Source organism: Gorilla gorilla, chromosome 13 (genome assembly GCF_029281585.2).
Source record: "Gorilla gorilla gorilla isolate KB3781 chromosome 13, NHGRI_mGorGor1-v2.1_pri, whole genome shotgun sequence".
NCBI classification, from domain to species: domain Eukaryota; kingdom Metazoa; phylum Chordata; class Mammalia; order Primates; family Hominidae; genus Gorilla; species Gorilla gorilla.
The window spans coordinates 108,345,196-108,369,272 of record NC_073237.2 but is presented as its reverse complement, the minus strand read 5'-3'; the positions used below and the strand labels follow the sequence as shown (position 1 = coordinate 108,369,272).

At 42.2% G+C, this 24,077-nt stretch overlaps 1 protein-coding gene across 6 annotated transcripts in view; it reads left to right on the top strand.

The window, feature by feature from the left end:
• SUSD1 (sushi domain containing 1) overlaps window positions 1-24,077 on the top strand; it is a 136,681-nt gene that overhangs the window by 52,489 nt on the left and 60,115 nt on the right. For all 6 annotated transcript variants that reach the window (XM_063696664.1, XM_055350404.2, XM_019034269.4 and 3 more), the window contains exons 6-9: window positions 1,041-1,220; window positions 12,591-12,688; window positions 13,618-13,804; window positions 23,100-23,209. In XM_063696664.1, the coding sequence (XP_063552734.1) occupies window positions 1,041-1,220; window positions 12,591-12,688; window positions 13,618-13,804; window positions 23,100-23,209 (575 nt within the window). The remainder of the gene's footprint in view (window positions 1-1,040; window positions 1,221-12,590; window positions 12,689-13,617; window positions 13,805-23,099; window positions 23,210-24,077) is intronic.

The window sequence follows — 24,077 nt, the reverse complement described above, 5'->3', positions numbered from 1 at the left end:
TATAGTTATTATACTTTCTTGAATAACATTGTATCCATGAGTGCTATTGTGTGACATGAAACATTAGTATGCTTTACTTCTTCCCTTCAACTCACTGCTCTGGTTTTATTGAAGTAATTTGAAAATTTATTTTTATTATTATTTTACATTGTTCAACTTTTAGTTCTAGAATCCTTTACTAATAGTTGTGTCAAGCTCTACAGTCACATTTAAATGATTATGGAGACATCCATACATCTTGCTGATTTCATTGTTCCTTGGTGTTTTCTGTAAAACCTGTCTGCCCTGCACACTTATTCTTATGATATTTGTTCTGATTCATCTTTTCGATTTTTTTTCCCAGAAAAGATAAACGGGTCGATTTTTTAAAATTCTGAAATATCTAAAAATGACTTTCTTGGGCTCTTAAGTGAAGTATAGTTTGGCTGGGTCTAGAGTGGTTATGTCATAATCTTTTACCTGTAGATAGTTCTTTGTAAATATTTAATTGTCTTTTAGTAGTCAGAGTTGTAGAGAAAAAACTTTCGTATCAATTTTGTAATTCCGGGTTTGTCTCCTCCTATGCAACTGATTTTTTTCTTTGAAAGATGCACATAAGTTGAATCCTTAGGAGATAAATACTTTCTCCATTAATTTGCTTTAAAAAGTTCAGAGATTTTGAATATCTTCTATTTAACAGTCAGTTGGCAATAATTGCTACAATTGCATTATCATCTACTCTGGGATTGATGATCTGAAGATACATAGTAAAATGTACTAGAGAACTGTAATATTTAAAAGGACCCTAAGATATATTATTTCATAGATCAATGAATTCTTTATAAGTAAATAATTACATAGTTTGACTATTCTCTATGTGTGCATGTTTGGAAATTTTATTAAATTCAGACATACTTATATTGGATTATTTGATGGGGTTAGTGTTTTCTCTTTTCCTGCTTGAGTGGCCTCTATCACTATTAAATATTTATTTTAAAGATATGAATTGTAGGGCTGGAAGTCAGGGCTTGTAACCAGTGCTGTCTTGGTTCCCATTGCAGAGATCAACTGTGGCAACCCTCCAGAAATGCGGCACGCCATCTTGGTAGGAAATCACAGCTCCAGGCTGGGCGGTGTGGCTCGCTATGTCTGTCAAGAGGGCTTTGAGAGCCCTGGAGGAAAGATCACTTCTGTTTGCACAGAGAAAGGCACCTGGACAGAAAGTACTTTAACATGCACAGGTACAGATTCTGTTCTTCTGGGCTCCTGCTACCCAGGAACAAAACAGCCAGTGGGAGCCGAGGGCCTAAAACTATCTGATTGCTGCTTCACTCTACATACTGTACCCAGCTCTGCTGTTTACCTGGTTGTGCACCTGGCTTTAGATTTGTCAGCTAAATCCTGAAGATTTAGAGGGTGGATTGGAAAAATAAGTTGGATAGAAAATGTTATGCATCCATCCTTTGAGACCCACCTTAAATTGCTGTGATTCCTGTCCCCTCTGCTTGACTGTCTGAGACATTTTTCTCCGTGAACCATTTTCTCAGAGGGGCAGGCTCCTAACTTAACACCTGTTGACCGCTTTTCAGAGAAAAGGTGGTATGATGAAAAATAGTTTTTTAATGTTTCTTAATTGCGTTAACACACATAAAACATAAAATTTAACATCTAATATAGTTTTATTTCTTTTTTTGAGATGGAGTCTTGCTCTGTCACCCTGGCTGGAGTGCACTGGCACGATCTCAGCTCACTGCAACCTCTGCCTCCTGGGTTGCAGTGATCAAGTGATTCGCCTGCCTCAGCCTCCCGAGTAGCTGGGAATACAGGTGCCCACCACCATGCCCAGCTAATTTTTGTATTTTTAGTAGAGATGGGGTTTCACCATGTTGCCCAGGCTGGTCTCGAACTCCAGGTCTCAAATGATCTGCCTGCCTAGGCCTCCTAAAGTGCTGGGATTACAGGTGTGAGCCACCATGCCTGGCTTACCATCTAATATAGTTTGGATGTTTGTCTCCTCCATATCTCATGAGAAATGTGGTCTCCAGTGTTGGAGGTGGGGCCTGGTGGGAAATGTTTGGGTCATGGGGGTAGATCACTCAGGAATGGCTTTGTGTCCTCCCCTTGGTGATGAGTTCTTGCTCTTAGTTCACATGAGAGCTGGTTGTTAAAAGGAGCCTGGCACCTCCTTCTCTCTTTCTGGCTCCCTCTCTTGCTGTGTGACATGCCTGCTCCCTCTTCACCTTCTGCCACGATTGTCAACTTCCCAAGGCCCTCACCAGAAGCAGATGCTGGTGCCATGCTTCTTGTACAGCCTGCAGAACCATGAGCTGGATAAACCTCTTTTCTTTATAAATTACCTAGTCTCAGGTATTCCTTTATAGCAACACGAAACTGATGAATACACCATCTTAACTATTTTTAAGTGTGCAGTTCAGTAGTGTTTATGTATACCAATGTTGTTGCACAACCAATCTCCAGAACTTTTTCATCTTGCAAAACTGAAACTTTATACCCATTAAACAACAACTCCCCATTTGCCCCTCCCCACAGCCCCTGGAACCTCACCCTTCTACTTTCTGTCTCTTGTGAATTTCACTACTGTAGGTATCTCATATGGTACTTGTTCATTTGAGACTGGCTTATTTCACTAAGCATAATGTCTTTAAGATACATCCATGTTGTAACATGTGTCAACATTTCCATTCTTCATATAGTCCATTATATGAGTATCCCACGTTTTGTTTATCCATTCATTTGTTGATGGACACTTGGGTATGTTCCATCTTTTGGCTATGATGAATAATGCTGCTATGAAATGTGTGTACAAATCTCTCCTTGAGACCCTGTTTTCAATTCTTTTGGATATATATCCAGAAGTGGAATTGCTGGTGAAAAGGAGTCTTGAGGCCTGGTGCAATGGCTCATACCTGTAATCTCTGTACTTTGGGAGGCTGAGGCAGGTGGATCACTTGAGGTCAGGAGTTCAAGACCAGCCTGGCCAACATGATGAAACACGATGTCTACTAAAAATACAAAAATTAGCCGGGTGCAGTGGCTCACACCTGTAATCCCAGCACTTTGAGAGGCCAAGGCAGGAGGATTGCTTGAGCCCAGGAGTTCAAGACCAGCCTGGGTGACATAGAGAGACCCCATCTCTACAAAAAATTAAAAATTTGCCAGGTGTGGCAGTGCACACCTGTAGTCCCCACTACTCAGGTGGCTGATGCAGGAGAATTGCTTGAACCCAGGAGACAGTTGTAAGCCAAGATCGTGTCCCTGTACTCCAGCCTGGGGGATAGAGCGAGACTGTCTCAATAAAAAAAGGAGTTTTGAGACTTCACTTCATATTCTAGCAATGCCATATATTAGCTGTGTGTCATTAGGCCAGGCATTCTGAGCCTCGGTTTCCTCATCTATAAAAGAGGGAAATAAAGTCTGTTTTTCTTACCTCAGAGAGGTTGAAAAGGAATCGAATAAGATAATCTGTGGGGCGCATTTCAGAAAGCTGAAAGCACCATGCACATGTTAGTCTTTTTCCTAAAGTTGTTAGCCTCATGTGAAGATCTTCTCATGAATCAGAAGTGTGTACTTCTACATGATTCATTTCACACCTCTGCCTCTGAGGAACAAGGTGAGAAAAGGCAATGATTCTTACCATTTGTGGTGGTTGATCAGAAGGTATGACAAATGGTTGTCACATAGTCCCTGGGAATATATTTCTGGCTGTTGACTTGCTTGGCTCTGAAGACAGGTCTCTGAAGAGTGAAATCTCCAGGAGCTTTGATCTGGATCTCTGGTTTGACTAGCAGCAGAATTGTGGTCTTGCCCACCAACATTTTCCATCAGAAAGTCTGGCCAGAGCAAACAAGACATGTAGGCCCCTGGGGATTATTTGTCCACAGAGCAATGGTTCATAATGATGTTGGGGATGGGAATTTGAGAAAATCTGTCCATTCATTCAATAGATATCTATTTAGCATACACTATTTGTCAGGTACTTTGTCGGCATGACCCTCTTGGAATTTACAGTGCAACAGGGGAAACAGACCTTTTCCCCAAAGGTATGCACATACACATACACATATAATGTTTTACAAGTAACAAGGTGTTCCTGGACCTCTGAAATCCTTGAGTAAAGCATTCTTGGGATAGATGGAAAGCTCAGCTCTGCTGTTGAGGCCCTGTATGTGCCATGCAATTCCTATATTTGGTTATCTCCATCGCGAATTCAAGAGGATGTAGGCCAGAGACTGCAATCAGAAAAACAAAGAAGGGTAGAGCTGGATAACAACCCAGAGATATAATGCAGTCTTCTCTTAGAGAGATCTCATTGACTTGCCCAGCCTGCACAGAGGAGCAAGGGCAAACGTGTAACTGACACCAAAGACTCTAGGGGGGTCCAGTCTTAATAATTGGAGCTAATGCCACGCTGGACTAGACTGATGGTCACTCCAACCTATCATGGCATTTGCAAAAGCACCTCCAAGAGTTATTTGGAGGAGGTGAGGTAGCTGCCTCCTGGAATGCTGAATTCAATGTTTGGGGAAGTATTCCCGACACAGAGCAACTGCTGGAGTCACTTGGTAAGAGCTGGGTATAGCTTCTGAGCCTCAGCCATTTGCTTCATTGCTCAAGCTGCTCTGCCTCCAACATTCAGCAGTCAATGGGGGTATAAGAATTAGTCACCGCATGAAAAACCAGTGGATCTGCATGGGGCATAGTAAGCTATTAATTAGCTGATGCTTGTAGAGCACTTTGAAGAACAAACATGTTATGTAACTGCTAATTATAATTACCATCCTCAGCCTGCTACCTTTCACAAAGTCTGTGGCTCCAGCTGCAGCTGTTTCCATGGGTTTATGCGAGCTTTGATTTAAGAAAAGAAAAGGCATTCTCCCTGAGAGCTGTGATCTTTCTGTGAGGAGGCCTTTATGCCCTCAATCAGGATTGGCAGCTAAATTCAATTTCCGCAGATAAAGGGGATGATTTACATGCTGATTAATTCATGGTACAGTGCAGATGATCTCTGGGTGGGTAGGTAGGAGAGGCTTCTGGTAATGTAGTGAGAGCTGCTGATTACCATGGCTCTTGCTCAGCTATCCCTCTTCTTTTTTCTTTTCCCTGTTTTTCACTTCTTACCTATTTCTTCACTCCCCTCATCCCAACTGTCTCTGTGTATTTTGTTGTTGTTGTTGGAGATGGAGTCTCACTCTGTCACCCAGGTTGAAGTGCAGTGATCACAGCTCACCACAGCCTCCAACTCCTGGGCTCAAGTGATCCTTCTGCCTCAGCCTCCCAAGCAGCTGGGACTACAGACATGACTCACCACGTGTGGCTAAATTTTTTAAATTTTTTTTGTAGAGACGGGTGTCTCACTATGTTGCCCAGGCTGGTCTCAAACTGCTAGCCTCAAGCCATCCTCCTGCCTCTGTGTATTTTATATTTCCCTGAGTTCGTGTTCACGTTTGGCTTCCCCTCTCATCTTTTTCTACTTTTCTGCTTCTCTCTGAATGCCTCCTACCTCTGTCCTGTTTTCACTGGTCATCTTCCTGTTTAGTTCCAAACTGGGTAGGATAATTTACCTTTACCTGGGTTGTTTTTAAGGAAGCCACTAGTCTTTGGGATTAGTAGCTCTATCAAGCTGGTGGGACTTATTTTTTCCCGCCCCCTCCTTCCCCGCCAGGCAAGTTTGGACTGGAAACTCCAGACAGCTGGGAATTAGGCAATCACTTTCGTGTCTGGAAAAACCCCAGGTGGAAGCTTGATGTTAATGAGTCGGTTTACCTCAAGATCAAAGAGACTGATTCATTCTTGATAAGACTTTCCCTGGCTTCCATTCTGCACAGGCCATTTGGCTTTTCATGTTTAGAATCTGAGTTAATGATTATAAGGCTGACGCTCACTCACTCCACGCTCTCGGAAGGGTAACATCTCTGCTGGAACAGAGGCTGTTTATCGCTAGGATCCTTTCTGTGCCTCTAAACTGCTCTGGGCACTGCTCTGATGCCTCCAGGACTCCTGTTGGCCTCTGTCCCTTCTGTTTGGCTGGTGACCCTCTTCTCCAGCCCACTGGGTGCTCAGTTGCAGCCACACACATTTCAGATGGAACAGAAAGGTCAGCCGGAATAAATGGATACATTTACATAAATAGCCACATGGCCGGATGTGTTGGAATATGTGAATGAGGTTTGGACCATCAAGCATTATAGCTACTGCTGGCTGAGCATGAACGTACACACCCAGGGCTCAGCTAGGGACCTTAATGCTCGATTTCATTTCATCCTCTTAAAACCCTTTTGAAGTAAGCTTTGTTGTTTTCATTTCATAGATAAGTAATCTGAGACTCATAAAGGTTAAGTGACTTTTACATGGTCACTCAATAATTAGCAAATGGTAGAGCCAGGATTTGAACTGAGGCCTGTAAGCCCAGAAAGACCACATTCTTTCTCCTACGTCAGTGTCTTCCAAGCTTGAATTATTTGTATACCACCCTGACACAATGTTTGCCATAATAAGAGTATTATTTACTTAGAGTGTTTCCTTAAACAACCTAACATTAAATTTATAATTCAAATTTATTAAGGACAATATATATGATCTCATGAGTTTGATGAAGTAGGTGTATTTTTCTGATATACACAAAAACTGATACATAATGAACAGATAAAAATGTATTCCTGGCTGGGCGTGGTGGCTCACGCCTGTAATCCCAGCACTTTGGGAGGCCGAGAAGGGTAGATCACCTGAGGTCAGGAGTTTGAGACCAGCCTGGCCAACATGGTGAAACCCCGTCTCTACTAAAGATACAAAAATTAGCTGGGTGTGGTGGCACGCGTCTGTAGTCCCAGCTACTCGGGAGGCTGAGGCTGGAGGATCACTTGAACTCCGGAGGCGGAGGTTGCAGTCAGCTGAGAACATGCCACTGCACTCCATCCTGGCCTACAGCTCAAGACTCCATCTCCAAAAAAGAAAAAAAGTATTCGCGTGCCACCAAAAATCATCCCAAAGTGTGCAATATATTTTACACTAACATACTCTAAGCCATGCTACTCCTACTTATTTTATGTGAATCTAAGACTTCAAAGAAAGAAAGGAAACACATGAAAACTTTTATAGCCAAACATACATTTATTCAAGTAGCCACTGTGGGAAGCCATACCCTGATTTCTGTGGTGCTGCCATTATCATCATGTGTTTGCCTTGGAATCCTATTTGATAATGGCCTTTGGAGGTAGTTTATGAACCGTACTAGAAGATCAGTTACATTCCTTTTGAAATCAGATGCTGTTTTGACTAGAAATGATGCTGAGCTTGCTTGACCATCTGTTTGGGTCACCTGGATTTATTCTCTATGACCTTTTGCTGTTTCCAAAAATAAAGAAAAAGGATATAAAATTGGAAACCAAGGGAGTACACTAGACCAGCCCCTGTCCTTGCACAGTGGGACTTCTGAAAGAGTAGTCTGGGCTGACTGTCTTGTTCCCTCCCCTCCTATGCTCTTCTCAGCCTACTGGGGGGAAACCAGGCATCGAACACCCCCACTTCACTGTAGCATCTCACCAAGGTGACTGATGACCACCTAACTGCCAATTTCATGTTCCAGTTTCAGCTGTCATTCTTCTCAACCTTTCCAGAACATTTAGCATTGTTGATCCTTTATCCATCCATTCAACCAGTTCAACCAAATAATACATAGTTTTTAGTATCTATATTTAAGGCACTGTGCTAGGGCCTGAGGATAGAGAGAGAAACATGGTCTTTGCCATCGTAAAGTTACATTCAGGAGAGGTGGTCATTATATACTGACTTACGTATTTAGTTACAAATGTGTTAAGTACCACATACAGAAATACCAGATGCTAACAAAATACCAAAATACATAACATTATGTACATCTATATCTATATATACATAACATACGTATGTACCTGTGTGTTCACACACACACATAGAGTAAAGCAAAACGAAGGCACTTACTTTATCACTCACTGAGACTTTCTTTCCCCAAATCCAATGAGACTTCAGCTGGACACTGTGGGGGCCTCCTTCTTTTAAGCCAGAGAGGCCTCTGTGTTCTACAACTGGGCAGGCCGAGGGCCTGCTCTTCCCACCTCTACCCAAAGTCAAACTACAGATCTAATCCTGATGCCGTGGGCACTCCATGAGGGGAGAAAAGCCATGTGAGAGGAGAGAGGGAGATGGAGTTTGCACCCTCTGCCTTGACCTGCTCCAGGCCCTTCTTGGCTAGGGGATGAGGAGGCTGTGGGAGACTGGTGGGAAGGAAGGCTGATAATTTTCTTAAAAAAATTTTATTTTTATTTTTTAGGGACAGAGTCTTGTTGTATCACCCAGGCTGGAGTGCAGTGGCACGATCTCAGCTCACTGCAACCTCCGCCTCCCAAGTTCAAGCGATTCTCGTGCCTTGGCCTCCTGAGTAGCTGGGATTACAGGTGTGCACCACCACACCTGGCTAATTTCTCTATTTTTAGTAGAGACATATTTTCGCCATGTTGGCCAGGCTGGTCTCGAACTCCTGGCCTCAAGTAATCCGTCTGCCTCGGCCTCTCAAAGTGCTGAGATTACAGGTGTCAGCCACTGTGCCTGGCCTTGGAAGGCTGAGAGACACTCTTTCAAGTCCTTCCTTTCCTTCCTAGACATCAGTCACTCTCCCAGCCTCCTGCCTGTCTTCTGCATTGCCTTTCTCCTCTGGTTCCCCCCTGGGTTTCAGTGTTTCCCAGTGTTCTGCCATTGGGCCATTCACTGTCTCTGTCCTACCTGCATATCTCACCTGCACCCATACCTTCAACTAACATTCACAGATCCATGACTTTCAAGAGTACTTTTTCCCTACATAGTCAGCAGGTAACATCGTCACAGCCCAGTGCCTGGCATGGCAGGATGCTTGGCATTTGATAGCCATTCAGTTAGTAGTGAGCAGAGAATGAAAGAGCCCCGGGACAGCTCCAAAGAGGACTTCCAGAAATGTTTTCAGTTATCAGCACTATTGGAATGAGGGCATATAGTCTCCATTAAAAGGGCAGCATTAATGTAGATGTTGAGTATCTGATTCTTTTATAAAGGAGTCTTTCCAACTAATTTGTAGGCACCTGGAGGGAAAAGCAACCAAACTTTGTTAAACTGCTCCCTGGGATGAAATATCTGACACCCCTATAATTGGATCTGGGTCCCATCTGTGCAGAGAGCATGGCACAGGCTGGAGGCAGATGGCATCTTTGAGATGCCATTTACAGTTGTCACAGTGAATGAGCAAGAAGGAAGGACAAGAAAGAAAACTCCTTTCTAATCTCTGCTTCGATGACAAAGGAACTGAGAGTAAAAAGGAAATTCGCTTTGCTGGCAACTCAGAGAGAAGATGAGGGCTGGGCTGGTGCCTTTTCTTTCTGGACCAGGTGGTGCGTTAGCATCAAAGGGATGTGTAAGTGAGCAGAGATGCCAAGAGCTCTGGGGCTTTGAAGGGCAGCAAAGAGGGTAGAGGCCAGAAATATCTGGGGCTTGTTCAGGCTGATAAAAGACTGGTACCAACATCATCTTTATGCTACCCAAGGGGGCGAACTGGTAAGGTCATTGTGTCTCTTAGGGTACCCATGCTCTTAATTGGAGTATTTCTTTTCTGTTTTTTTTCTTTTTTCTATTCTTTTTTTTCTTTTTTTTTTTTTTGCAATGGAGTCTCATTCTGTCGCCCAGGCTGCAGTGCAGTGGCACAATCTTGGCTCACTGCAACCTCTGCCTCCCGGGTTCAAGCAATTCTCGTGCCTCAGTCTCCCAAGTAGCTGGAATTATAGGTATGTACCACCACGCTTGGCTAATTTTTTTGTATTTTTAGTAGAGATGCGGTTTCACCATGTTGCCCAGGCTGGTCTCAAACTCCTGACCTCAAGTGATATGCCCATCTCAGCCCCCCAAAGTGCTAGGATTACAGGCGTGAGCCACCGCACCCACTTGGCCCACAATTGGAGTATTTCTTTGATTTCAAATTGTGTGTGTTCTAGGGAGAAATACTGATATAGAGATCCAGGAATGCTGCAGACAGCCATAGGTGGCCTTTCTGGTATCTCGGCAGGAGTTTGCCTATTTTCCCCTCTCTGCCTCCATTGATTTTCACTTGCTAATAGATGACCTGGGCTTACCCAAGACCAGGTCATGTGGGACACAGAATCTAGGCATTGCTGCTGAAGGGATGATTTAGGAAAGATATAAATTCTTCTTTGGGTGGAGAGGTCAGTAGATCTGGGTCAATCCAAAGCTAGCATTGGTTCTGAGTACAGGAGAATAGGATTGGCCCTACAGGTACCTAAGGTGCAGGCTTCCTTTTGCACTTGGAGACTGCAAAGAGATTTACTAGAAGAGAGAAACAGGAGCTGAGTTGTGGAGAGTCATTTTCTTAGATGGAGAAATAGCTTTCTCACTCTTCTTAGATGGGAGCCTTTCACTGGGTTTATATTTATTATGCAGTAGAGAATCAAATCCCAGGCACCAGGAGTGGGAAACAAGGGCAGTAAAACAGGGAAAGAAGGAGAGTCAGCGTACGATGCCTGATTGTACTGGTCTCCACAGAGGGCGGGCATTACCCCACCTGTGTGACAGTGTCCTTAGACGCTGAAGAAACTAAGTCTTTGTTGGACAGCCCTTCAGAGGAAAGAAAGGAGGAAGGATTTCTCTACCAGCTCCTGTCCCCACAGGATTTTAATTCCCCTGCACTTCCAGATGGCATGTGCTGGGGTGTGGGTGCTGCAGCAGGGAAGTCCCAGAATAGGAGGCAAGACCTGGTCATGTTGTCAAAACCCATCCAGGGATGGGACAAGGAGCAGGGGAAGCTGAGAGAGGCTGAGGAGTTCTTAAGAGGTGTCTGCTTCAATGGGAAAGCTTGAACTGGGGCTGTGGAATATCCCTTTTTGGTGACATGAGGACAACTTTCTCTGGGAATAATTATATGATAGCTTCTGTCTGCAGGAATTTTGTTTGTTTGTTTTTGTTTTTGTTTTTGAGATGGAGTCTCACTCTGTCACCCAGGCTGACGTGCAGTGGCAGGATCTTGGCTCACTGCCACCTCTGCCTCCCAGGTTCAAGTGATTCTCCTGCCTCAGCCTCCCAAGTAGCTGGGACTACAGGCATGCACCACCATGCCCGGCTAATTTTTGTATTTTTAGGAGACGGGGTTTTGCCATGTTAGCCAGGCTGGTCTTGAACTCCTGACTTCAGGTGACCAACCTGCCTTGGCCTCCCAAAGTGCTGTGATTACAGGTGTGAGCTATTGCACCAGGCCTGTTTGTTTTTGATAATATTGTAAATGAAATTGTTTTCTTAATTTCATCTTTGGACTGCTCATTGCTAGTATATAGAAATACAATAGATTTTTGTACATTGACCTTGTATTCCACAACCTCACTGACCTCCTTTCTCAGCTGTAATGCTTGTTTTGGTGTGGATTCCTTAGAGTTTTATATATAGAAGTATGTAAGATTGTATCATTTGCAAGTAGAGATAGTTTTACTTGTCTGTAGGAAGTTTATTTTATTTTATTACTTTTGAGATGGAGTTTTGCTCCGTCACCCAGGCTGGAGTGCAGTGGTGCAATCTCAGCTCACTGCAGCCTCTGCCTCCCAGGTTCAAGTGATTCTCCTGCCTCAGCCTCCCAAGTAGTTGAGATTACAGGCATGTGCCACCGTGCACCGCTAAGTTTTGTATTTTTAGTAGAGATGGGGTTTCACTATGTTGGCCAGGCTGGTCTCAAACTTCTGAGCTCAGGTAATCCGCCAACCTTGGCCTCCCAAAGTGCTGAGATTACAGGTGTGAGCCACTGCACTCGGCTGGGAATTTGATTTCAAAGAAATAAAAAGCTAGATCCCCTTTTGTTCTTCCTGTCTGCACAACCACTTGCGGGTTGACTGGGAATGTTGAAAACTATGTTACCTCAGGGAACCAAGGCCTTCATATGGTTTCCCACATTGCTGAATTCATTACCTGGAATATATGCAGAATATTTAAAAGAAGCAGAACAACCCAGAGGAATCAGTGGCATCCTGATAGACCAGGATTAAATAGCTTCAGTTACAGGAGTCCCAGAAGTACCTAGGAACCTTGTGGAGAATTTCTTTAGTTTGCCCCAACCTGTTTCTGAGGCGTGGTCCTGTGTGGTGAGACATGTCATTTTCCCCCTGGGGATAGCAGTGACTTGAAGGAGTTTCCCATCATTCTGCTGGGAAGAGAAAGGTGGAAGCAGGTCTTACCTGTGCAGTTGCAGGGAAGGTCTCACTGAGGACTCAGCTCTGGGCCTCATTCCATTCTACCAGAGTGGAATGCCAGTGGCATCCAGTGGCCTGGCAGGTGAATCACAGGTTAGAATTCTGACCTATACCCAAGCTGGAATCTTTCCTTTCCCTCTAAGTCAGGTAATGGGCCACGCTCATTCATGATGAAGAGAAGTTGGGTGATTGGCTTGGGAGAGCTTGCATTGCCTGACTCAGTGTCTGCCTCTGAGGATGAATGGTGACCAGCAGAGATACCAGCTGTGCAGAGAGACTGATCTCCTTTAGAATTTTCATAAAGCCCATTGATGCATTTTGTGAGTTGACTGCCTTTTTCTCTTTTAGAAATTCTGACAAAGATTAATGATGTATCACTGTTTAATGATACCTGTGTGAGATGGCAAATAAACTCAAGAAGAATAAACCCCAAGATCTCATATGTGGTAAGTAAAGTGATCTACTTTTTCCTGCTAGGACAGACACGTCACCCATGGGAATATGAGTCAGAGGGACTTGCTTCCGTGAGAGCTTCTCAATCTAATTGCTTTTTTTTTCTCTTTTTCTTTTTTTTTTTTTTGTGAGACAGTCTCACTCTGTTGCCCAGGCTGGAGTGCAGTGGTGGGATCTCGGCTCACTGCAACCTCAGCCTCCTGGGTTCAAGCGATTCTCCTGCCTCAGCCTCTTGAGTAGCTGGGATTACAGGTGTGCACCACCATGCTTGGCTAATTTTTTGTATTTTCAGTAGAGATGGGGTTTCACCACGTTGGCCAGGCTGGTCTCGAACTTCTGACCTCAGGTGATCCACCTACCTCAGCCTCCCAGAGTGCTGGGATTATAGGCGTGAGCCACCGTGCCTGGCCTCAATCTAATTGCTTTCTGATCCCATTGTCATTTAAAAAGAGTGGACGGAATTTTTGAAGATATCTGGATGATTTCGTTATTTTGCATTTTGTGTTTAACATATTTGTCATTCAGCAGGGTGCATGTGTGGGGGATGCATTTATATTTGGCATCCTCACGATTGCTTGTTTCCAAGCACTTGTATTTCACTCCCCCAGAACAAGCCCGGGAGCGTCTGCTGACTTGGTGACAGAGTGCAGCCAATGGTCCTCAGGTTGCAATTGTCTCCATTTGATCATTTGTGTGCAGGAGAGCACTTCCTAGGGAGATTGCTCATTTATGTCTCCTCTAGGGGTTTAATATTCACTGGGCTGATCAGACTTTATCAGCAGACCAGGTTTACCTTACGAATGCTCCCTGGCTGAGCAGCACAGTATAAAATAGAATAGTAGGAGAATGGGCTACAGCACCACAAATCCTGGATTGTTTTGACTGGAGTCAGAGTGGGTTCTCTTGTCTTTTCCTCTCAAAGATATCCATAAAAGGACAACGGTTGGACCCTATGGAATCAGTTCATGAGGAGACAGTCAACTTGACCACAGACAGCAGGACCCCAGAAGTGTGCCTAGCCCTGTACCCAGGCACCAACTACACCGTGAACATCTCCACAGCACCTCCCAGGCGCTCGATGCCAGCCGTCATCGGTTTCCAGACAGCTGGTAGGTGGAGGTGAAGTCTCATTTCCTCCTAGAAAATGCTAAGCACAGAATGTGGGGAAGTATGCTGCAGAATCAGCTGGGCTGGAGAGCTCCTATTTGCTGTCTGAGATTTATACTCAGATGTAGTTGCTCCAGCCACAGAACTAGAGCAGGTCAAGAGATCCGTATCCTCTTGGTACCAGGCTGAATGGGCTCTGGGGTATTTTTTCTCAGCTGAGCCCTCCGGGAGAGGTGGAAAGTAATAAAAAGGCATTTAAAAGGAATGCCTTTTAAATGATATCAGTCCACTCTCAAATATCCAAGGCAACAGAGGGTAGCCATGTGGCTTATCTTTGGTAGTAAACTCAAAAGTCATTTCTGGCCAGGTGTGGTGGCTCACGCCTATAATCCCAGCACTTTGGGAGGCTGAAGTGGGCAGATCAGTTGAGGTCAGGAGTTCCAGACCAGCCTGGCCAACATGGCAAAACCTTATCTCTACTGAAAATAGAAAAACTTAGCTGGGTGTGGTGGCACACACCTGTAGTCCCAGCAACTTGAGAGGCTGAGGCACAAGAATCACTTGAACCCAGGGGGCAGAAGTTGCAGTGAGTGAACCGAGATTGCACCACTGCACTCCTGCCTGGGCAACAGGGCAAGACTCTGTCTCAAAAAAAACCAAAAAAACCAAAAAGCCATTTCTTGCTCTTGCGTGTGAAAGAGGAGGTGCCAGGGAGGCTGACCCAGCAGCTTTAAAGAGATCAAGTTGAGAGTGGGGAAGTGGAAGCAGGGGCACCCCTAGGGTGCAGGAGGGTAGGTGTTAGCTGAAAAAAGGAGTGGAAGGAAGGAGCTTTAAGAAGTAGAAATAAACCTCATTTTACATAATTGTCATGTGGGTTTTTAACAACATTGTGACAATTACAGTAAGTTAAAAAAAAAAAAGCTCTGGTTATGGGTATGAGGACTAATTAAATACCTTGTAGACAGGTGGGGCACGGTGACTCATGTCTGTAATCCCTGCACTTTGGGAGGCTGAGGAGGATTGCTTGAGGCCAGGAGTTTGAGGTCAACCTGAGCAACACAGTGAGACCCCATCTCTACAAAAAAAAAAAAAAAAAGAAAGAAAATTTAGCTTGGTGTGATGGTGCATGCCTATAGTCCCAGTTACTCGGGTGGCTGAAGTGAGAGGATCACTTGAACCCAGGAGTTCAAGGCTGCAGTGAGCTATGATCATGCCACTGCACTCCAACCTGGGTGACAGGGCAAGACCCTGTCTCAGAAAACAAACAAAAAACCTGGTAGACAAACCTTGACAAGTAATTGATGTCATTTATTTTTTGAGATGGAGTCTTGCCCTGTCGCCCAGGCTGGAGTGCAGTGGTGCGATCTCAGCTCACTGCAATCTTTGCTTCCTAGGTTCAAGCAATTCTCCTGCCTCAGCCTTCTGAGTAGCTGGGATTACAGGCATCCACTACCGTGCCTGGCTATTTTTTGTATTTTTAGTAGAGACTGAGTTTCACCTTATTGGCCAGGCTGGTCTTAAACTCCTGACCTCAAGTGATCTGCCCACTTCAGCCTCCCAAAGTGCTGGGATTATAGGCGTGAACCACCACAGCTGGCCGATGTCATTTATTATTTTGGGGGAGTTGAGAAAGTTCTTAATTAGCTGTTTGCTATCCCACTTAAACTGTACCTTAACCCGAGTAGCTGGGAAGTGACACAGATTCAGTAGAAATAGTTGAAAAAGTCTGCCAATCTTAACAATATAAAACCAACTATGAGATTATACAAATTAGGTCTCTTGACATTTGTATATAAATAAAACAAAATTAATTCTTTGCAAGTAAATAATATGCAGGCAAAGATATTATAAAATTAATATGGTAACTAATCAGAGAAGTCTTACAAAATTATTAGTAAACTACTGTAGGGAAATGTCTTTAAAAGATCATCACTCACCTGCCACTGTTCAGTGAGGATGACAGGTTGCTGTTTGGCGTCAGCTGTTTTTACTAATATCCAATTACCTGTTCAAGTTCCTTTCCCTTGGGAAAAACATGGTCTTTGGAGTCAGGCAGATCCGGTTTTGCATCTTAACTCTGTATTGAAGAGTTGGCTGATCATGGCTGAGTTATTTAATGTCTCTGGACTAAAGGGAATTGGATTATATTTGCAAGTTAATCTAGAGAGAATTAGGATTTATGTTGAGCCATCCTAACTGGGAGCAAGGTATGTTTCCACATTTACTCAGTGTCTACTCAGGTCTTCTGTTTATTTATGCACTGTTATAAAGACTTGTCATTTTTTTCCTCTAGATCCTGGACATTCTGTTGTCTGATTTCATTATTGGAGTTATGCTATTTTCCTTAAAATGAATTGGGAAGTTTTCCATTGTTTTTCCCTCTGGAATACTTTATATCACGTTTGAATTATTCCCTTCTTTTAAAGTTGAACATTTTCTCAAAAGATCGTTGAAGTTTCACCCCTTTCAGGAGATGATTCTTTGACAACTTTGTCAATTTCTTCCATGATTTTGGGTCTGTTTATGTTTCTGACATTTTCTTGAGTCAATTTTTATTGTTTTCTAAAAAATGTATATTTGGTTGATATACTACACATATTGGCAGAATGGCATATGGAATATTTGCTTACATCTCCTCTGGGGTCATAGGTTATATAATCCCAGGTTATTCTGACTCCTAAGTTTGGTTCTTTCTCTTTTTAGAGGTTGATTGGTTTGGGTTGCATGTTTTATTACTATTTTTTTTCCCCAAGGGATGAACTCTTGGGTTGTAAAATTGTTTTTCTTTTTCTAACTCACTAATTTCTCCTCTTGTTTTTATTTTTCCTTCTCCATGTTTCTCTCTCTCTTTTTTTTCTTTCTTTCTTTCTTTTTTTTGAGACACCCAGCTCTGTCACCCAGGTTGCAGTGCAGTAGTGCAATCACAGCTCACTGCAACCTTGACCTCCTGGGCTCAGGTGATCCTCCCACCTCAGCCTCCCAAGTAGCTGGGACTACAGGCGTGCACCACTATGCCTGGCAAATTTTTGTATTTTTTGTAGAGACAGGGTTTTGCCGTGTTACCCAGGCTGGTCTTGAACTTCTGGGCTCAATTGATACGCCTGCCTCTGCCTCCCCAAGTACTGGGATTATAGGTGTGAGTCACGGTGCACAGCCCATATTTCTGTTAAATTGGTTATATTGTTCTGTTTCTAAATTCTTGAGTTGAATGCATAACAAAATTCAACTTATTTTCATTCGTTTCTGTTTGATAATAAAAGTCTTTAATGTTTCTTTCTCCCTTGCAGATTTGAGCTTTGGCAGAATTCTTTAGGCATTGATACATGTTTTAAGGCATGATATAATTGCTATTCTGATTTTCTGTTTGACGGAATAATTATTTATGAGTATTTTAATATGTGTTCTCTTTACCCTTACTTTCAAAGCATTATATAATTACTATTCTGATTTCCCCTTTGAATAATTAATTACAAGCATTGTATACAGTGGTAGATTTTTTCTTTGTAACATTTATACTGTGTTGTTGTTTTCTAGTTTTATTACATTTTGGTATGTTTGGAGGATTTATTGACATTTTCTTGGGCCTTACCATTTGGCCAAGTTTGGTAATTTCAGTAGGTGCTAGATAATAAGGTAGAGTGTTTGCCTGTAAGGGGAATAAGATCTGTTATTAAGTCAACTTTATTAATAAGGTTATTCAGGACTTCTGGTTTTTGTTTATTTTTAACATGGATTGCCATTTTCTGTTCCTCTTAGAAATTCTTATTGGTTTGTTTCACACATTTTGATATGATTTTTATGTTCATGACTAATATCTTTATTATAGATTCTTTTGCTAGTAACAAATGGCTTATTTTAGCCTGTTTAATACCTTTGCCTTGAATTATATGTTGAAAGTAATATTGTTTTCTTAATTTATTTGTGCTTGCATTTGCATAATATGCCTTTGTCTACTTTTTTTCCTTCTTGAAAGCTATCTGAATAATATTACTATAAATGTACTCTAGGAGACAGCATGTATTGAGAGCTTTTCTGGAAAACTTTTATTTTTGATTAGATAAGTTATCCAACTTACATCATTGTTATTTGTGATATGATTTTCCTTTCATCTGTCTATTTATTTATTTACTTATTTATGAGACAGAATCTCGCTGTGTCGCCCAGGCTGGAGTGCAGTGGCGTGATCTTGGCTCACTGCAACCTTGGCCTCCCGGTTTTAAGCAATTCTTGTGCCTTAGCCTCCCAAGTAGCTGGGACTACAGGTGTGAGCCACCACGTCTGGCCTCTTTTTTTCTTTTTTTTCTTTCTTTTCTTTTTTTTTTTTTTTGAGATATGGTCTAGCTCTGTTGCCCAGGCTGGAGTTCAGTGGTGCAACTATGGCTCACTGCAGCCTTGACCTTCCAGGCTCAAGCAATCCTCCCACCTTAGCTCCCAAGTAGCTGGGACCACAGGTGTGCAGATCACTTAATTTTTTCATTTTGTAAAGACAAGGTCTCACTATATTGCCCAGGCTGGTCTTGAACTCCTGGCCTCAAGGGATCCTCCCGCCTCAGCCTCTCAAAGTGCTTGGATTACAGGTGTGAGCCACTGCTCCTGGACTGTTTTTTCCCTTTTTAATGCTACTTTCCTGTGTCTTTTGTTTTCTTTTTGTTACACAGATTTTCTTTTCCAGTGAGTCAGATAGTATAGATTTTGTTTTCTTTTCTACAAGTGATCACATTTAAAAAAGACAAATTCTATTTGAGTGTGTATTTCTTTTTTCACCAGTGTTAAGACTGAAATATTGTTCACTTTTCCCTGAATGAGATAAGTTAGCATTCCTTTTATTTTTAAAACTTCCTTTTATTTCTTCCCCTCTCTCTTCTCTTAGGTTATTGGTTTAGTATAGCATTATATTACCAGTTTCTTATTTTTAACATGTATTATCTCTCCAAAGAGCTCACTCTTATATTGATTTATAGAAACCTTGGTAGCGATGATTTAACCTTGGGTACATGTTTTAATAGTTTCAGTGCTTACTGACAGTCTTTTCAAACCACGTTCTCTATTATTTCTCTGTTTCTCTCTCTGTATGGTGATTTGCCTGCTCCTCAGGGAGGGAATGGGATACTCTCTGAGTCCATGATGATCTGAGAATGTCTTTTGTTGCCTTCACATGTGAATGAGAGCTCAATTGAAGATAAAATTCTTGGGTCATAAACTTTTGTTCTTGGAATTCTAGAAGTATTTCATATTGACGTTGGGAACTGGAAGCTTTGAAAGAAGAGTTAGAAGGTGTGACTTTCTTTAAAAAAAAAAATCCTGGCCAGGTGTGGTGGCTCATGCCTGTAATCCCTGCACTTTGGGAGGCTTAGGTGGGCGGATCACCTGAGGCCAGGGTCAACATGGCTAAACCCTGTCTCTACTAAAAGTACAAAAATTAGCTGGCGGTGGTGGTGTGTGCCTGTAGTTCCAGCTACTTGAGAGTCTTAGGCACGAGGATTGCTTGAACATGGGAGGCAGAGCTTGCAGTGAGCCAAGATCGCACCACTGCACTCCAGCCTGCGCAACAGAGCGAGACTGTCTCAAATAAATAAATAAAATATAAAAAATTTGATGTAAGCAATTTGATTTTCAGCTTGTGTATCATGAAGGCTTCTTTAGCCATGAAATTTAAGACATTAATCATTTATTAATGTACCCGGCAAATGTTTATTGACCACCTATTATGTGTCTGATGTTTTTTAGGCATTGGGAATTCGATAGTGACACAGAAGTCTCTTCATGAAACCTCCGTCTGGGTAGTGGACAGATAGAAATGTTCATGTTTTGCACTGAGTTTTCCTAGTACCCTGTGAGTTGTTGTTGTTGTCGTTTTGCGACTGAGTCTTATTCTGTCACCCAGGCTGGAGTGCAGAGGCGTGATATTGGCTCATTGCAACCTTCGCCTCCTGTGTTCAAGAGATTCTTGTGTCTCAGCCTCCTGAGTGGCTGGGATTACAGGCTTGTGTCACCATGCTCAGCTAATTTTTGTATTTTTAGTAGAGATGGGGTTTTACCATGTTGGCCAGGCTGATCTCAAACTCCTGACCTCAAGTGATCCACCCGTCTTGGCCTCCCAAAGTGCTGGGATTACAGGCGTGAGCCACTATGCCCGGTCCCCTGTGAGTTTTTTGGTCTTTAGAATTTGGTTTAACTATATATTAGGAACATTTTCTTTTATTACATCTCTGATTATTGCTTTTTTTTTTTTTTAAAGTTTGTTTTTTGCTCTTCAAATACCCCTATGTGGAATTGCTTGTTCATCCACACTGGTTTCCCGTTTTCTCCTTTTTATCGTCCATGTCTTTTTCCTCTGCCTTCTTTAGAATATATAACAAGTTTGTTCTCTATGTGCACTTACACAAATATGCATTTTTGCATTGACATTTCCTATCTTTACCATTTCCAATGCACTTTAAATTCTGCTGTTGCACTTTCATTTCCTTTTCTTTGGGTCTCATCTAGTTCCCTTTTTATTTCTGCTTCTCTCTACCAGTTTCCTCTCTGCTGTCACGTTCTTTTATTATCTGATCCTTTATCTCTTGTTTGAATCTATTTTTAAAATTTTTATTGAACCGTATGAAACAGATGCTGCCTAATTTTACCATTCTTTTGCTCAGTATTTTCTTTTTTATAAATATGCTCATTCTTTGCCTGCTGAGCACAATTTTCCTTTCCTTCCCTCTCCTTCTTTGTAGAATCATTTTGCAGTTTTTTCCCCCCCTTCTGGATTACTTATCCTTGGAAGATAAAAGTTCTGTCTAGGTCTGATATTTCCTTCATAATAAAATGGATGGCCTTCCCTTTGATCCTCCTTTTCACTGGATAATGTTAGTATGTTTATGTCAGATCTCAGTATGAAGGATTTACTGCTGGTTGGGTGACCCAGTGTCCTTTGGGCAGCAGCTGTGAGAAAGCCCACCACCCCGTGCTTTATTTCTGAGCATTTTGCTATGATTGGTGAAGCTGTTGGCTTTGGGCCTGGCTTCTTTATGGCATTACAGCCTACCAAGGCAGGAAAGAGGCAAGCCCCTTCTGTCAACCCAGGTTCTCTGCCAGATGGTACCTTCAGGTCCTGAGGCCTCTACTTTGAAGTCCTTCCCCATTACTAATCTACAGTGGGCTAAAGAAGGACTATTATTATTATTATTACTATTATTATTATTAGCAATAGCAATAGTAGTATATATACTATTTTTTTTTAATATATACCTTGTTGCCTATCAGATTGCCTGGTGAGGTTAGGGGCGTGGTGGTTCATGCCTGTAATCCCAGCACTTTGGGAGACTGAGGCAGGTGGATGGCTTGAGTCCAGGAGTTTGAAACCAGCCTGGGGACATGGTGAAACCCTATTTCTACAAAAGAAACCCCCAAAATTAGCTGGGTTTGGTGGTGCATGCCTGTAGTCCTAGCTACTCAGGAGGCTGAGGTGGGAGGATTGCTTGAGCCCGGGAGGTGGAGGTTGCAGTGTAGTCTGGGTGACAGAGTGAGACCCTGTTTAAAAAAAGAGAGAGAGAAGAAGAAGAAGAATTGTCAGGCGAACTCTTAAAAAAATACAGATGTTGAAGCATTACTTCAAATCTGCTGATGTCTGGGTGATTCTGATGTGCAGTTTGGGAACCACTGGGCTAAATGGCTCCAGATGGAGCATGGGTCATTGATTTGTCCTGTGACCTGTCTTGATTTTTCCATGGGCTCTAGTTCTCCTCCAGTTCTTTCTTTTGAAATTTTGTGACTACATTCCTTTGCTTGGAAGCCAGGTTGCATAGTAGGTCTTAGGGTCTTTCTTTAGCCCCGGCTCTTCCATACTGTGCTAAGCTGAAATGTCTTCATGTTTCCGCCTTGTGTATGGCAACCGACCCTTCTTTCCAACCCAGATGCAAATTTTGACCCATTTTTACTTATTCTCCATCACTTCTGTCAGGCTTGGGCGTGGGAAGTGGGAGCCAGATGCTTTTGTTCACATTGCCATCTTCCCCTGAATTCAGACGATAATGACTATCTTATGTGAAAATCATATTGAGATGTGAACTGTGCAGACAGTACTTCTGCTTCTGTTCTGCCTGTACAGAGACAGAAGCTTTATGTGGTATTTCTTACATACATGCATTTCTTACATGCAGACACTTGGTATTCCTCACAATCACATGCATACATGTGACCATTTTTATTTCTGATGTCCTTATGAAATCTTTAAAATAAAAGTTGTGAAGACAAAGGAGAGCACATATGATATGTCTTCAAATTCTCTCTCATAACCATCTTTCTACACTTTCCAATTATAGGCATGAATATTTTCCCCAGCTAGCTGCCTTGTGCTGAATGTGTCAGTGATATTGAAAATGCTGTGGACAATTCTGATCTTGACTAAAATAATTCATTGTTCTCATTCTTAGGTAGCGGAAACTCCCACGGGAGAAATACACATAAAAGGTAGTTATAAAATAGCTTCTCTCTGGTAGACATTTACACCTTTCTCATTGGTAGAAAACATGCAGTCTTGTTTGTTGGGAAATTTGCTTTTTCTTGAAAACCACTGATATTATTCCTGACTCTCTGTTATTTCTTTAATTCATTAGTAGCAAATCTATCCTTCTAAACTACATTAAGAAAATAGAACATTGTAAGAATGAATTAGACTGCAGGAGGTATGAAATGACTTTTTTCTGTACAATGGTTAAAACAAGTTTGCTTTCTGATTATTTTATTGCCTTAGTACTCAGCTGAGTAGCTCTTGAAATACTGTCTGCTGTGAAAGCAAATTTCCTCTTGCTTGGTCATCTACTTTCTGGTTATTTTCTAGGTTGGAAAGCACTTGCTCTGAGAGTTTAAATCTATAGCCTTTGATTTTTATTTGCCGTTTTCCTTATTCTCAGACTTTCTGTCTACTGCTATGCTTACCTTCATGACATTTTCCTATGGACGATCCAAGCGATAGGATTAACTTTCTAAAAATATCACAGCTTTCTTTATTAATTTATAGCAATTTTTAAATATTTCATTTGATTAAGCAGCCTATGACATAAGAAAAGCAAGCTGAATTACTTGATTTTACAAACAAGGAGACTGAGGTTCAGTGACTTAGCTAAGGTAATTACAATTGAGAAGCTGGAGAGCCAGGACTTGAAGCTAAGTCTGCTGATGCCAGTTTTAATATTATTCCTGTTAAACACCCAGTTGGCTCTCTTAAGGTGTCAGAGTTTCACTTGTACTCAGCCATGATGCATTTTGCTAAGATGGTGCAAGCTGTCTATAACTTTCTCTCTTGTCTTTTAGAAGATGATCTCTTAGAAGATGATGGAAGTTTCAATATTTCAATATTTAATGAAACTTGTTTGAAGTTGAACAGGCGTTCTAGGAAAGTTGGATCAGAACACATGTACCAAGTAAGGAGATCTCTTATGCTTTCCATTAAAGAATTGTGTCATTTAAAAATTTGGGCGATCTCCAAGTAAGTATCCAAAGTATTTAAAAATGAATGAACTTCTAGACAGTTTGTGATTGTTGTTTCTAGAGATGGATGTGAGATGTGAGATGGATGTAAATGAGGTACTAACTTGAAGAAAGATACTATATTTGGTGACTTGCTATCATTTTCTGTGCCTGGCATTTCAAGCTTATATTTTATTTTAATGCATTAAACAATAGAGCTTATTTTGCTATCAGATTCACATTTGGGCATGGAATTTTTTTTATTTTTTATTTTTATTTTTTGAGACTGCGTTTCGCTCTTGTTGCCCAGGCTGGAGTGCAGTGGCATGATCTCGGCTCACTGCAATCTCTGCCTCCCGGGTTCAAGCGATTCTCTTGCGTCAGCCTTCCTGAGTAGCTGGGATTGCAGGCATGCGCCACCACGCCCAGCTAATTTTGTATTTTTAGTAGAGATGGGGTTTCTCCATGTTGGTCAGGCTGGTCTCAAACTCCCAACCTCAGATGATCTGCCCTCCTCGGCCTCCCAAAGTGCTAGGATTACAGGCGTGAGCCACCACGCCCAGCTGGGCATGGAATTTTAAGGAACTCATTGGATGGCTATTGACCCTCATTTAACTTGATTTTTTCTTAAACATCATCAGTAAAATTGTAAGTAAATTCAGGCAGGAACTGAGATTTATTTTTGTGTCATTTTTAGTGCCTAGCAAGTCATCTGGTAGAGAGCAAACTCAGTAAGTATTACATTAAAAAAATTTTTTTTTTCTTTTTTGAGACCGAGTCTTGCTCTGTTACCCAGGTTGGAGTGCAGGGAGGCGATCTTGG